Source organism: Triticum dicoccoides, chromosome 7B (assembly GCF_002162155.2).
Source record: "Triticum dicoccoides isolate Atlit2015 ecotype Zavitan chromosome 7B, WEW_v2.0, whole genome shotgun sequence".
NCBI lineage: Eukaryota > Viridiplantae > Streptophyta > Magnoliopsida > Poales > Poaceae > Triticum > Triticum dicoccoides.
The window spans coordinates 87,737,744-87,752,497 of NC_041393.1; the positions used below are offsets into that span (position 1 = coordinate 87,737,744).

Below are 14,754 nucleotides of genomic sequence, written 5' to 3' on the forward strand. Positions count from 1 at the left end.
GCATCTTCCATATTGCATCTCAGAAACTTAGATTGGACCCTGAGAACAGTTTGTTTTTCTATTTAGGAAAGGTTAATTAATTATTTTCCCGCAAAAAGGTTAATTATTGGCTTCTTCTTTGTTGCCGTTTCATTGTGTGTTGGAGCTTTTCTTCAGACTACAGGGAGAAACCAAGATATGTGCTTGAACTGTTAATTTAAGTCTTTTCTACCAGTGCGATCATCTGCAGTTTTGAGTTACTGCCAGCTACATCTATGTGCTTCCCAGTTTCCTTGTGAATTGCTGGAGAACAACTTAATGTTATGTTTCTTTTTATTTTGAGACTTCATACTGTAGCTGCAGTATCAGGTATCTAAAATAGTTAGTGTATACAGGATACAAGTACAAGAATCCTGATGTTTCATTATAACTGTAGCATCTACTCCAAATACTGAATGATGGCATTACCTTGTCAAATACTGAATTAATGCAGGTACTTTTGGTTTTTTCAATAGTTAATTGTCCTGACTAAAATAAGGATTTTGACATTGGTTATAGTTTTGCGGCAACTTAATGATAGGCTGCAATTATTAATCCAAAAAATATATATTGGTGCTAGAGCACAATAGCTGTGCACAGGTACAGGAAAACAATTGGCATATACACGATACAGAAGAAATTAGAAGTAAATAGTACACGGGGGCAATCAACATACAAAGCTCATGTTCTTCGAAGAAATCTGCAACCAATCAAAGGAGACGGAGAGGGATGTGAGAGCTCACCCACTTGCCTGACACAAGAAATAGAAATTTTCTTAGTCTGCAGATTCGGTAAAGCAATTACAGTGAAGTGTAACATTCCAACTCTATAAGACCAGTTTTTTGGAAAACATTGTTCAACATATGTTGTTTAGAGTTATTATAGAGTTTAAAAAGTAAGTAAATTTGAATTAGCAAGATGAAAGCCAATTCTACATTGTAATTTTATAAGTCCAAAACATTTAGACGACTCCATCAAATGTTATCCTTTTGAGACATGGGATGGATGTTGTTAATCTCAGTATTATAACATGCCTAAATGTCATATTATGCTCTCCCTTCTGTCCTTTTGTTGTTTGCTTAAGAGGAAACTCGCCTCTGCCACTTTTGGGTTTACACAAGTGTAATCATCAAATGTATAGCTCAGGACTGGGCCTATCATACAATGTAAATATGTTTTTTTACAAATGAATAAGCTTTGATTTTTTTGTATGAATTTCTATTTCACGTTGTCTAGGGGCTTAGCAAGGTGGACATGACTAATATTATTGTAGAAAGCACTGCAACTTTTGCCTTGAATGAAACAAGGTCTTTGGGTGGATTGTTGTGTGACATTCTCCCGTTGCAACGCACGGGCATTTTTGCTAGTATATATATTAATAAATCAGTGATTGCTTTTGGTCGTCCGTCGTGGTTGTTTTACATAAAAGCCCCTTGATTTACAGGAAATCAACCCGCGGTCCCTGTTTTAGTGGCACCCAGAGAAAACGTTTCACTTTTACAAAAAGAACCCTATAAAAATTTCAATTCTGTCCGTAATCCTTCCCTTCCTCTTATCCACTCTGCGCCAGCGGCTACGCCCATTCCGTCGTGTGCCGGCGGCCGCCGTGCCTCGCGCCGGAGGATGGAGTGCGCTCGCCGGGAGTATGGAAGGCGCGGAGAGGTGCGCTCGCGCCCGATCTCCTGTGCCCGCGCCTCGCGCCTCCTTGCACCGCTCCGGCGGCCACTCGCCACCCACCGTCGCCCGCGACCACCAGCAGCAACCGTCGCACCTCTCCGCGCGCCACCCCGAGGCCCCAGCCATGCCGCGCCGCCGTCCTCCGCAACCCCGGCCTCCTCCTCAACCTCACCTCTCTGTGCGAAAACCGGCGTCGCCGCCGGCGGCCACGGTTCCAGCGCCGCCTTCGTCCTCCGCCTCCTCCTAAAGTGCGCGTTCGCCCCGGCGGTCCTCGCCCTCGAGCTCACCGAGGACGGCGTCCTTGCGGACGGCCTCCTCCACCCCAGGCGGCCCTCTCCGGCGAGGTGAGCACAGGAAGGGACGAAGAAGGCGGCCGGGCCGCCGTTCTCGCGCGCTAGAAGGGCGCCGGGCCTCGTGGGTGTTGTGAAGGGGGGAGGGGGTGGCAGCTGAGGGCGTGTTCACCGTTGGCTAGCGCCGGCCGCGAGCGCGCGCCGGTGTTGTGACCTGTCCGCCGCCGCCAGTCCTCTCTGCCCTTCTCCACCCCAGGCAACCCTCTCCGGCGAGGCGAGCTGAGGAATTTGGCGAAGAAGGCGGCTGCCGTGCTTTCGCGCGAGAAGGGCGCCGGACCTCGTCGGCGTTGCGAAGGGGCATAGCTGAGGGTGGGTACGCCGCCGGCCAGCGCCGGCGGCGAGCACGCTCCGCTGTGACCTGTCCGCCGCAGCCAGTCCTCTCCCGCCTCCCTTGATGTAACCTTCTCAACCTCTGCATCTGCTCCCGTGTTGCCTCGTTGTCTTTTGGTACATGCGCATCCAACCAGTGTAGGAATCAATCAAGCTATACAGGCATGTGTTCTTCAGGAAAACTAAGACCAGATTTTAGGTTATAACGACTTTGTTCTCTAGCAGGATCAAAGTCTGACATGTTTATACAGGTGAGATTGCAGCGAATTTGATGTGCAGATACAGTTGCTAATGTCCAGATTTCAGAGGCATTGATAGGTTCAGGTCGACAAGCATAACAAAGGAACAGAGGAGTTTAAGTCAGTAATTTTTCCTCTTCGAGAGATTTGGTGGCCCTTCTTGCTATGTACAATGGTGCCTCATAGTCAAATTGCACTTTAAACTAATAACTTTGTGGCGTATGGGAGATTTTCATGACACAATTGGAGTTACTAATAATTTCACTAAGCAAACTGAAGTTTTGTTTCACCTACTGTCATGTTGGTCTTGCAGATGAGCTCCAAACATGGCCAATCCTCTCAAAGATTCAATGGAGTCTGATGATGTTGATCACTCTTCTTCATTAATGCCTGCAGGCTGCAGTTGTTGATCAGTCACAAAGAGGTATCCACATTTGTCAACGGTATAATGTTCCTTTGCTCTGTACTTTGAACATAATGCCTCCATCCAAAATTGCAAGGGGCACAAGAATTTACTCAACAGAATGTTCATTGCACAGTTGATGCCAATTGATCCGTATTGGAAAACACCTTTTCTTTTCTCATCGATTTGAACCACATAGTACACACATTTCTGCAGTTGCCTCTCTGTCTTTCAGGGTATTGGTGCCAACGCTCCGTTTGGAGTTGGAGAGGCCCAGACCACCTGCTGCAAGAGGCAAATGGTGACTTCCAGCCACAGGTTAATCTCTGTGTACTTACTGCCTTTGAGTTCGGCACCCCAATGATCTACTCGACTATATGACTCTTAATACATCTGCAAAACATGAGTTTGTTTTTTCTCGAAAAAAACATGAGTTTGTTTTATTTTCCTTGGTTACCTTTTGAACCTCAGTTTGTTCACCAAGTGGGACCTTTTATTTTTCTCCACATATGTTGGCCAAACCACCAAATCAGTCCACTCATGAACTCACAAAATGCACGGTCTTCAAGCAAACTAGCACATGCTTTTAATGTGCCTAGAATTAGATAACAAAGGGAAGTGAGCAACTTGGCAGCTCTGTAAGCATAAAACATATATATATCAGTTTTTAGGCCATTACTTAATTTTGAATGGTATTTTTTTCAAACTAAATACATGCAATCTGAAATCATACATGCACTGGTGTATGAATGTTGACAATTTGATTGCAGCAGGGACTGGCAAATAAAGTGCAGTGCTCATCGTTGCATATATATTTAGGCCAACATCAAACTTCAGTGTGAAGAGCAGGCAGGTAGCTTCATGCATCATTGGATGTGAGAATTGCTTACTATATATTGGGAATTGTTTCTGTTTCTTGGAGACATTGACCATAGCTTCTTATTAGTGCCTAGCATGGTGAAAGAGCTTTATTGTTATGCCTTTCTTGGATTCAGATTCTTCTATTCCATATGGTCACAAGAAACTTGAGAGTATTTCACAAATCTTTACCTTGCCAAAATAAGGGTGACTGCAAACTCACTTATTCTGGCCTATTTAGTTTCTGATTGCTCTGTTTCTTATTCGTGTGCTGAGTTAGGAGTTTTCACAAATTAAAGGTATGGTGGAACTGTACATGCCACAGCCAAAAGATGTAACTGTCCTCTCGCCCCCGCCATGTCGTTGTTCTATTCCACAACTAATGACATCGGCCTCTGAAGCTGCTCACAGTCGCGGGGATAGACTGACTTGTAGCAAAGAGCTAGCCACTGAAGATTAGTGCACACAGGGGCGAATCATGGCATTTCAAAGAGATGAGCAGAATACCAATGTGTGCAGAGAGTATTTACATGAGCATAGAAGAGTGCAAAAATATTCGTGGCATAAACAACTTAATTACAACATTGTAGTTGTTGATGTATTTCCTGTTCATACTTGCTGTTTGCTTTTGTTACAATATAGCAATCCTTCACATCATTTGGAAAGAAGATCCCTAACCTTTCTGTTTGTTGCCTGAGAAATATATGTAGTACTCTACTGAGCTCTTACTGAAATTCTAATAGTATTTGCTTTGCTTCTCTTTTGGTGCCAAAAAACAAATGAAAAATCAGTAAGTAAAACAATTTGTGGTAGTCTGAAGGAGTTACAGTTGGCTGCACAACGCAAATAATCAGAACTCCAACACAAATCAATTTGGATGGATTGCAGTCCGTGTCCTTGTCTAAAGCAAATCAATGGAGCTGCCGACCTGAATTGTTGTTGGCTGCTATAAGAAGGGAGGATCTTCGACCTGAATCTCCATCACGTCAATTTTGGACGAAGCATCCAATGTCGCCACCGAGTTCGCCGCAGGAAGAAGCGCCGAGTTCACCGGAGGTGGAAGAAGTGCCGAGTTCGCCGGAGGTAGAAGAAAAGCCGTCGAGCCGTCCAATGTCACCTGTGTCGGCTACAGCAGAGGTATGTATCCCCTTGACCCCTGTTTTGAGTTATTTTTCTGTCCCCTGTTTCTCTGTGTACCTTGTAATATGGAGTTTAGAGGTAAAAATATTGTTGCAAAGTACGCCAGTTTAGATATTGTTGCCTTCTTGTGATTGTAGACACCCATGTTGTGTGGTTCGTCTGTTGAACAAAGCGCTGGTACTGTCAGCAATTCCTTCAGGTAGTGTTGTTCTCTGAACAGAGAAAACAAAATTCAGTAATTGCTGGTGGGTTCTGATCCATCTGGGAAACATGAACCACCAACATATGCATATTTTGCTGCCTGGCTATACATTATGCTATTCTTTACCTTCCTGTTAGTATTACATATAACTAGGTAAAATTTGGACGGAACTGAACTTCTAAATATGCAGAGGCATGTTAGATAAGTAGAACCGACGGAACTGAACTTCTAAATATGCAGAGGCATGTTAGATAAGTAGAACCGATTGAACTCACTGCAGGCTTTGCTATAACTTGTGAAGTTCAAGCAGAGCCAAGCACCCCACACAGACTTAGCATTTCAGCGCGAAAATTCTAGACAAGAAAACCTTGCTTTAGTTCCATTCATTGAGCCTGAAACTAAATAAAATGTCAACAACTTTACACTCAGATGTGTCACCAACCAAGATTACCAGGTTGCAATTGTCTGCTAAATGAACAAACAATATCAGGTTGAGATGAATTTCTCTGTGGGTTGCATGTGTATCGCTACTACTGCCTTTTGCGCTGTTGGTTGGCTTTGTTTACTGCTGCTGAAACCTTGTACATGGAGAGACACATATGTGAGCCCTGGTACATGTACAAAGCTGGCTACTGTCTACCTGTTGGATTGATCCTTCTGGTCGAAAGGTAGCTAGCTAAGAACCAATCAACTGGCTTCAGAGAATATGGAATAATGCAAAAAAATAGATCGACCAGCTTGCAAGCCAAATCATTTAGTAAGCCTCGTGTAATGAATGGCGATTGTTGTGTGTGGCTACATAGCAATCTATTCAGATTATCTATTGAACGGTTCTGATTTGGTGTGAACTCAGGTGTAGTTTGTGGTAGATAGCTGAGTATGTTTAACTTATGATTTTTTACGAACGGTTTGTACAATGGCTCCTGGCATCCTTTTTGGTTGCTTCGTTCATGATTTGCATCTTTGAATTTTTTTCAGGACCTTAAGATGAGTGATGAACATACGTCGAGCCGTCCAATATTGCCTGTGGCTGCAACACCAGAGGTATGTATCCCCTTGAAAGATAATCAGTTCATAAAGCCTCTGTTTGAGTTAATTGTTTCTGAATTGTTGCCCCTGTTTCATGTTCACTAGAGAAACAAAAAGGTTAAAAATTCATCTAATTTCAGTACAAACATTCTTTTTCATATGCCTGCTATGAAACTAACAGTTTTCTGGAGGTATTATTATCTGGGTGAAAAGGAAAAAAACAGTGCCCATTATGGTGAATTGCATTCAGCCAGTAATCCCAGAACAAAATAATAACCATCCTGTCGATAACTCCGCCAAACATCTGTAGGGAATCATGGGCTATACAGTCTACCCTCTAATTCCTCTGCCTATTCCGTGGTGTCGCTCAGGGTTTAAAATTATTTTGTAACATTTGCGTTGAATTTATATGATGTTGCTCCTTAATTATTTACACTGATTGATGTACAACAATATGAGTGCTGCCCTCTAGAGGAGCATCAAGCTCTAACACTATGCGCTTGCTCAAGTAGATCGAGAGCATCAACACCCGAAGGAGACATGGAGGGAGAGAAATAAGTATTATCCCCGTTGCAACGCACAGGCTCTTTCTTTCTCGTTCTAGAATTTTTTAACATGCACATATGTATTGTACTATAAGCATCCTAGCTTTGTCATCTTGTTAGTGAACTAACTATGATGTACTACCTCTGTTTCAACTGATCCATAGATAGTGCTTCTAACGGTTGGAGGTTTACCTTTTTTTGTGATTGCAGAAAATGGATGACAACATTGAACTTAACATTGCTGATGATTTTGACAACCGACCTTCAAAAAGCAAAAAAATTTGAATCAGGTGTTCTGGAGCCACCAATTATGTGAACATCACACCAAATGGACTGCTCAAAACTTATTATATACACGGAAGTACTGACTAAATAGGTAATGCAACCTTTCAATTTTGCGTCCATAAAAGCAGTTTCTAATTCGTACGCTCATTTACAACAAACTTAGGCATTTATGTAAAATATTGCATTACTATTTTTCTAACCTTAAATTTATTACATGAATTCTACAGAACAATCGAACTGTCAATTGCAGAGTTAGAATACAGAACTACATGATCATCTTCAAGGAGCACGTCTACACGTACTCCACCACTAGCTCATTTCATGAATATTTGTTTATAATGTGTACAAAAACTTACTCGGGCTTACTTAAAACTAATAATTCTGATTATCCTATTTTATAATGTGTGTACAAGTAATACCAAAATTTATGGCTCAAAGAAATACTCTGTAACCTTACTTCTAACTCTTGCAAAATTTGGATTAGCAAAATATTGCATAATGGCACATCAAGCAAATTATACTCAATTTTTCGCCCGGTGCAACGCACGCGCATTTGTACGCATTGCTTCTGGTGGTACGTGGCCGGCATTTTTGCACAAAAATCCCTGTACTTTTGATAATTAAACCTGCAGTCCTCGTCATAAGTCAGCCCCGAACCGGTACAGAGGAGAGAAAATAAGAAAGAAAATCCCAGCGCCCCGCACGACCCTGCCTCTTCGATCCCATCTCCACCTCCATCCTGCCGCCACCTCCTGCCCCACACCGCGTCGACCGGGACCGCGTCCCTCCCTAAACGGCGGCGATGATGGAGGGCGCCGCCCACCTCCTGACCGACGGATTCGCCGGCTTCCCGCTCCTCAGGGCCAACCCCTCCCCCGTGCCGGGTCTAGCATCGGCTTGGAGGCCCCAAGGGGCTGCCGCCGGTGCGAGAGTCCCGCGCGGCCGTGGGGCTGGGGCGGTGGAGGCTCCGCTGAGCCGCCGGCAGGCAGGGAGACGGGCTCCTGTTGAGGCGGCGGGGCTTGGTGCGGGCTGGTCTTCCGGATCGAGCCCTTCCTCATCTTCCTCTCTTTCGCTTGGCTCCTTCCCTCACAATTGGTGCCCAGGCGTCGCCATCGCCATGGATGTGCTGCACAACGCGGACGCCTGCTTCTCCCCCGGGAGGGCCATGTTGCCTCAGGTGCACCCGAGGGGAGGGGGAGGCGGGTGGAGCGCCTGCATCAGCGTGTCGTGAAACCCCTGCATGATTTTGAACATCTCAGGCAAAAGAAGATGATTGGGTTTCCGTGGTTAGGGCTGCTGTCGTCGTGCTTCATCAGCGTCGTCATTGCAGGATTCATTTTCTACAAGTACTGTCTTGGGAGTAAGGAAGCAGAGGTACCTCTTCAATCCCAAAATTTATATTGTTCCGGGAATTACCATGAGAAGCAAGCACTGAATCTTTCTTGGCTATCAATAAAATCTGTTGCGGCAGTACATGGCTTCTGAAGTGACGAGTAACAGTAATCATGCCAGGTTAATCCAAGCTCAGTCCGTTGGTATGCCCCATGGCTGGATTTGCTTGCTTTGCTGTGTACTGGAGGTGCTCAATGAAATCTGTCAGTTTGCTCTTGGTCTTGGAGGATTACGGAAGAGGATATGTAGATCCTTCCAATCCCTAGCAATGTACTAGAAGTTATAAATGGTGGTCAGTATCAGGTATCATTTTTTTCTGAATCTAGGCAATCAAATATATCCTGTTGTATATATCCAATAAAATTGACAGAGGAAGGCTTAGCTGCTAACCGTTAGGTGAAGTAAGGTTTGTTTCCTATCTTATGTGGTTTGTCGAAAAGAAAGGGCTTTCACCACCATGAGTGTTCCACAAAAATCAGACTTCATGCTTGGTAATACATGAAGCTGCAGTTTTTATAGATATCCTTTATAGATCAAGGATAATACATTATCATCTGCATTCATCTGGTGTTCTTTTATGACAGATGGTTGTGGCTGAAACCAGACATCTTCACTGAGATTTAGATGGACAGGATAAGAGTGTCGAGAAAGCATTGGAATTCAGACCATAAGCCTTTTTCTACAATAATGGACTAACAAAAAACAAAGAAAAACATGAACCTGAATGTCTAGACATGAAGTAATCAAATAATTCTATACCATGGCTTACTGATGCAAATATGTTGTCTACTAGGTAGTTATGCAAACATCTGTTCCACCTAGGTTCTTGCTTATACACACTTGTACTTTCTGTTGTTGTAGTTAATTAAAAATGTTTGTTATTTAATTTGGTTTCTGAAGATGCTATCATTGTAGTGTTAATTAGTCTCAATCTTTTAATGTAAAATACTCTTAACTAATGGTTTGCCATATAGCCATGGAATGTATATAGTTTGGTTCGGGCACCCTGAAATAAAGTAAATGTTTCCTTTGTTTGTTTTTTTCTTCCATAGCAAGGATTGAATCATTAGAACCCAAAAGGGAGTTTCATGGAATGTATATTCTATTTGCTGGGTGGGCGGCCTCACTGAATTGGTTGTCTCTGTTTTTCTGTGCCCTCCTGTGCCATTGGATTGGATGGCGTCATTGTCGCCGCAGCCACTACATGTCGGAGCTGTTGCGGGAGCACCAGAAGCTTGTCCTGTTTCACGCAGGTGCTACCAATCTACATCAAGCTGTTGGGCCACGGTGAGAGCCTCGATTCGCTCCCTCGCCGCCGCCGCCCCGTCTACCATTATTGGCCTAGATGGGAATTTGTCCTTGCTGATTTGCCATGGCCTGATTGCTTATGTTTCTCTCTTGTTGATGCAAACATGCTCTGCTTGACTCTGTTTTGGCCTCAAAGTGCAGGCTGTGTGTGTGTGTGTGTGTGTACCTTGATTCATATGATTCTTCGGTGACAGAAAGTTTTTCATGGAGCACCTTTTCGTGCTAATGTTGGCTTCTAATGTTTGTTGTTGTACTTATGCTACCAGAGATAATGCGGGTGTCCTCCTTGCTTAAGCAACATCATGGTGGGGACCTTCAGAGGTTGCCGTCAGTGGCGAGTCCAAACCAGATGCATCATCATCCTCCGCCACCAATGCCTAATTTCTGTGGAAATGGTTTTGGCCCGTGGAACCACGGTGCGCATCTAGAGGTAATTACGTTACTTATCTGACATGAGGGTGGCATATTCACTCATCCATCATATCTGATCGCATCCGCTGGTAATTAATCTTTAAAAGAACAGAGAATGATACACAAGATCCTCTCTTGGTGGTTTCAAGGTTGCATTGTACTTTTTGCATAACTTAATGGTAGAATAAATCAGGTAAAATAAATCCTGGTATTGTTTTTCTTCTTGCATAACTTATCTTATCTCCCAACAGATTTGTTGGGTTGGTGTGGTTGTTAGTCTTAGTTTTAGCCGTGGCTATGAAATTTTGTTGAGAAGTAGGCAAACATAGAAGCTGTTGTTTGTTGAATGAATTTGCGTATGCATCTCTTTTATTCCTAAAACAGTTAGTCAGAAAGATGTTTCACACTGGTGTGATACTATTATTTCTACCCAAGCTCTAATATTTTTAGTGCCAAGAAAAATTGATGCACCCGAACTATGACACATCTCTCTATACTGAAATTGTGGTTGTATTATTTCTCATCTGAAAACCACACTCAAGTATACATTATGGGACATAATGCCCAGAAAATAATCACCAGGCATGGATATCACTGTTGACCTACATAGTACAACATTGCATAATTTTCTGGTTTTCTGAAGGTACAACTCAGTATTATTTTTTATCATACATAGATAGAACAAAGGCCACAAGAGCTGATTTTGTGCACCTTGCTGCATGGGCACCCACTTGATTAAGATATTCTAAGTGTGAGCTTTTAGATTTCGAAATAACAAAGTAGATTCTAATTATTAACCTGTGTTCAAATTCTAATGTTATCTAACTCTGACAGATTGTCTTTGAGAATAATTTGATGAACCACCATGTCGCTCTTCAATCTGGTTCCATGGGAAAGTAAATTACATCGCTCGAGCGGGTCAACATAGCCTACAGGTTAAGTGGATGCTATCACTTTATGACATCTTTTATTTATTCCCATTCATTCTACCATTGCGTAACTTTGTTTCATAAACTGTTGTTGCTATGTATGCAGATGCAGGATACATTTCTAGAGCTGAAATTTCAGGGCATCAAGAAGTAATTAACTATGCTTCAAGCAAGGAAGTTATTTGGTATAACTTTTTTGAGGACTAATTTACTAGCTTAATGTTTGGAAGTTAATGAGCTGCAGATATGGCATGTGCGTACATGAAGACCTGATGCATCAAAGCTCGGTGTGGACACCTCTTCTTACATGACATGTTTGTCTACAACTTATCCGAGCTTCAATTTCCAGAATAAAACACATGTTTTTATTTATTATGGTTTCTTCTCTTAGATAACCAAACATTTTGCAGATGTTGATTTTTCATTTCCTTCCAACGCCATTAAATCCCAGTGTTTTCTAATTTGAAATGGCTCCCCTCAGTATCACTCCCCTCAGTTTTTGGAGGAACATGGTGCTATTTGGTGTTTTTGGTTGTGGAAAAAATGTCATTAGTCAGGCACTTTCTAAGGTGGTCAGCTGACTGCTCTGTTGTCATGGTTGTGGGAAAATCTTTGTCTGTATTTTTTTCTTGGTACCATCTCTATACCGTCTATTGAGTTTGAAAATGTCCGCGGTACTCCAATTCTGAAGCTCTGGTTTATGTGGGATGTGGGGAAAGAGGAAATGAGATGTCTGATGTTCTCATATATGGATTTTCCCCAATTGACAATGACATTGCCTGACATGATGTGAACAATGGAGCCGCTTAAATTCCATGGCAAGCTCATCATGATCGCTTTCTTACTCCAGATGGGTGGGAGGGGACAGGGAGGAAGAGGGAGCCGCCCAAGGACATGATGGTGCGGCCACTGGAAGCGCTATTCTTCCTGCCCTCGTCCTCCGAGAACGACGGGGACAACGGAGGTGGCGTCGGCACTATCCTAACAGGGGGGAGAAGAATGGGAAACGGGAAGAAAGATCGCGTTCATGCGTGTTGTCCGTGTGTGTGTCGGTCAAGTTTTTAAAGGGCCAAGCCCAAAAAATAGTGCAAAACAAATTACAAATGAAATATTATATTGCAAGAAAATGTTCGTCACCATAAAAATGATTCCATTTTAAAAAATATTGTTGAAATTAATAAAAAAAAACTTCTCAAAACAAAAGAAATATTCATGTTTTTCCGAACAACAAAAAATAAAATTGATTGAAAGACTATTTCATACCAAAAAGAAATACTTGGTGTAACCTTATTTCTGACGTTTGCAATAATTGGGTTAAAAATGTGTTTCACAATTGCACGTGGAGCAAGTTATATTTAATATTTTGTCCGGTGCAACGCACGGGCATTTGTACTAGTCTTACTAATAAAATATGGATTGGTTCTGCCCGTTCACCGTTAGCATTTTTATAGAAACCCCCCTCTATTTTAAGGTAACTAACCTATCATCCATATTTAAGTGAGAAAACAAACCGTTTTTACTGTTTTACAGAAAACCCCTTGCATTTTCTGGTAAATAATTTGCACTCCACCATTAAGTGTCAGACAATGAATCGTTTTTTGCGTTTTAGTGAAAAATCTCCTGCAATTTGAAAAATTAACCCGTAGTCCATCTAGAACAAATAATACTTTTTAAAAATATTCATATCTTGTAAACCCTAACTCAAAATTTAATATTTTATATATGAATTTTGATTAGAAAAATGTGTGCAATATGAATATGATGTTATTTTACTTGTAAAATATTTTAAAAATGCTATTTAGGCTGCAACCTTAATCAATAATGCACGATCCATCTTTCTTTCGTACCGACACCGGCCGAAATTGCAATGAACACCTCATCAAAGCCAAATTGACGACAAAAAAACCGTCGATAACCGTGCAGGTATGCCTCGACAAAATCTTGCATGAAACAAAGTAGATTTGTCATCTTATGCCGAGAGAGACGCCTCCACAAGACCTTGGGGTCTTAGTCATGGTTAATGGCTTAGGGTCGTGCCATATTTTCTTCTCCCGTTGCAACGCATGACCTCTTTTGCTAGTTGTATCTCGATGTATTCTCGATGTATTTGGACTATGATTAATAAATAAAGTCTGTTTAGATATAAAAAAACAGGTGTGACTAGGGGCCGGTGCTAGCAACCGTAAAAACCAAACTGCCGACGGTTGATTAAATCAATATAATTAATTAAGTACTCCAGTAAATCCCTTTGCCGCGGCGGATGGCTGAAAAGACCCAGCAGTGTGGAAGAGGAGCAGGGCGAGGTTCAGCCGTTCAAGACCTTATTTTGATTGTAAAATTGCTGGAGCAATTGAATTGATGCTTAACAACCCACGGTCCAACAGCAAATAAAATACACGTAAAGAAGCTTTAGCTATCGAGCACAAAAGTTGTTGCCGTCAAAAGAAATCTACCAGGAAAAGCTGTTCTGCAACGGGAATTGTGAAACTGCACAACCATGGTAGAACATTTCAAGGTTTATCGGGAAATCACTAATCTTAGAAACAATGAAGGCAATGAGGGAATGAAAAGATGAAAGGATCTTGCAACAATCTGCTGCAACACGATGCATATCTATTGACAAAACTTGGCCTGACCAAGATGAATTGCAGTATTCAGCCGATGAACAGTACAGGTAATTCAACATCATAAGAGACCAGAAAGCAGAGCATGAGAGTTGCACCAGTATAATAGCAGCCCATGAGACTTCGACTCATCGACCAGCACATACTGTATCACATGCTACTACCAAAAAATCAAGGACCTAAACTAGTGAGGGCACTCACGCCCCTAGCGCGACACACAGACCAAATTTGGTATCCTTTTGAGGCGCATGGGATTGGAGTCAGCGGAGAAGGCGACGTAGCACTTGGGCTTGGGGCCGTATCGGAGCAGGACACTCACCGCTCCATCACTGCTAAGCTTCGCTTTCACCGTTGTGTTCGGATCCAGAGCATGAGAAAAGCCCACTGTCAGAGAGTTGTCATTCGAAGACAGAACATGTTGCACCTTGGCAGCGATGGACGTCGTCTCATCTAACTTCTGATGATAAGTTGCTGTGAGAACGTCGGCATTTTCCCTAGCACTGAAAATTGGTAATGTCAGTGTCACTAAAATGCAATGATTATGTATAAGTTGTGCAGAAAAGCCACAAATAACTGACTCACATTGTGAAAGAAGCACCCACATCTCCTTCCGATAAAACCAAACCACAGGTGTACTTAGGAAATCGCAGGAGCTTGGTTTCAAGGGAATCAACCGCACCCAAAGCATCGAGGGACTTTGTGATGACCGAAACATCAGCACCTAAAGCAATGCTTTCCGTGCCAATCACAGCAGAAAATGAAACAATTGGCGATCCCTGAAGCTCAGAACTTGCAGTTATACAAGCACCAAGATGACGATACTGAAGGTCCACCTAAATTAACGAAAAAAACTTGATTATCTACACAGCAGGAAATTACCACCGTTCATACACAGCCACCTAGAGAGAGTCAGTACCTTCGACGAGCTCTGGGAGGAGACGGGAATAGACAGAAGTCCCTTCAAACCAGGCCTCAACACATCATCAAGTGTAAGTTTGATAAGCTGAAGATATA

The 14,754-nt window shown here is 42.6% G+C and overlaps 2 protein-coding genes and 1 long non-coding RNA gene across 6 annotated transcripts in view; 2 read left to right on the forward strand and 1 right to left on the reverse strand.

Moving 5' to 3' along the window:
• The first annotated feature begins 1,585 nt into the window (after nt 1-1,585).
• LOC119338674 overlaps nt 1,586-14,754 on the forward strand; it is an 18,529-nt gene continuing 5,360 nt past the window's right edge. Inside the window, exons 1-2 of the mRNA XM_037610944.1 lie at nt 1,586-3,038; nt 3,253-3,335. Of these exons, the coding sequence (XP_037466841.1) occupies nt 3,316-3,335 (20 nt within the window). The 5' untranslated portion in view covers nt 1,586-3,038; nt 3,253-3,315. The remainder of the gene's footprint in view (nt 3,039-3,252; nt 3,336-14,754) is intronic.
• LOC119335548 lies at nt 3,881-11,602 on the forward strand. Its single transcript, XR_005161907.1, has 8 exons — nt 3,881-5,012; nt 6,196-6,261; nt 7,002-8,450; nt 8,589-8,771; nt 9,053-9,755; nt 10,043-10,206; nt 11,022-11,122; nt 11,223-11,602. It is a non-coding gene; the product is annotated as an uncharacterized LOC119335548 (long non-coding RNA).
• LOC119335545 (mitochondrial outer membrane protein porin 2-like) overlaps nt 13,733-14,754 on the reverse strand; it is a 21,566-nt gene continuing 20,544 nt past the window's right edge. For all 4 annotated transcript variants that reach the window (XM_037607662.1, XM_037607663.1, XM_037607664.1 and 1 more), the window contains 3 exons: nt 14,657-14,743; nt 14,323-14,573; nt 13,733-14,240 (listed from right to left, as the gene is read on the reverse strand). In XM_037607662.1, the coding sequence (XP_037463559.1) occupies nt 13,946-14,240; nt 14,323-14,573; nt 14,657-14,743 (633 nt within the window). In that variant the 3' untranslated portion in view covers nt 13,733-13,945. The remainder of the gene's footprint in view (nt 14,241-14,322; nt 14,574-14,656; nt 14,744-14,754) is intronic.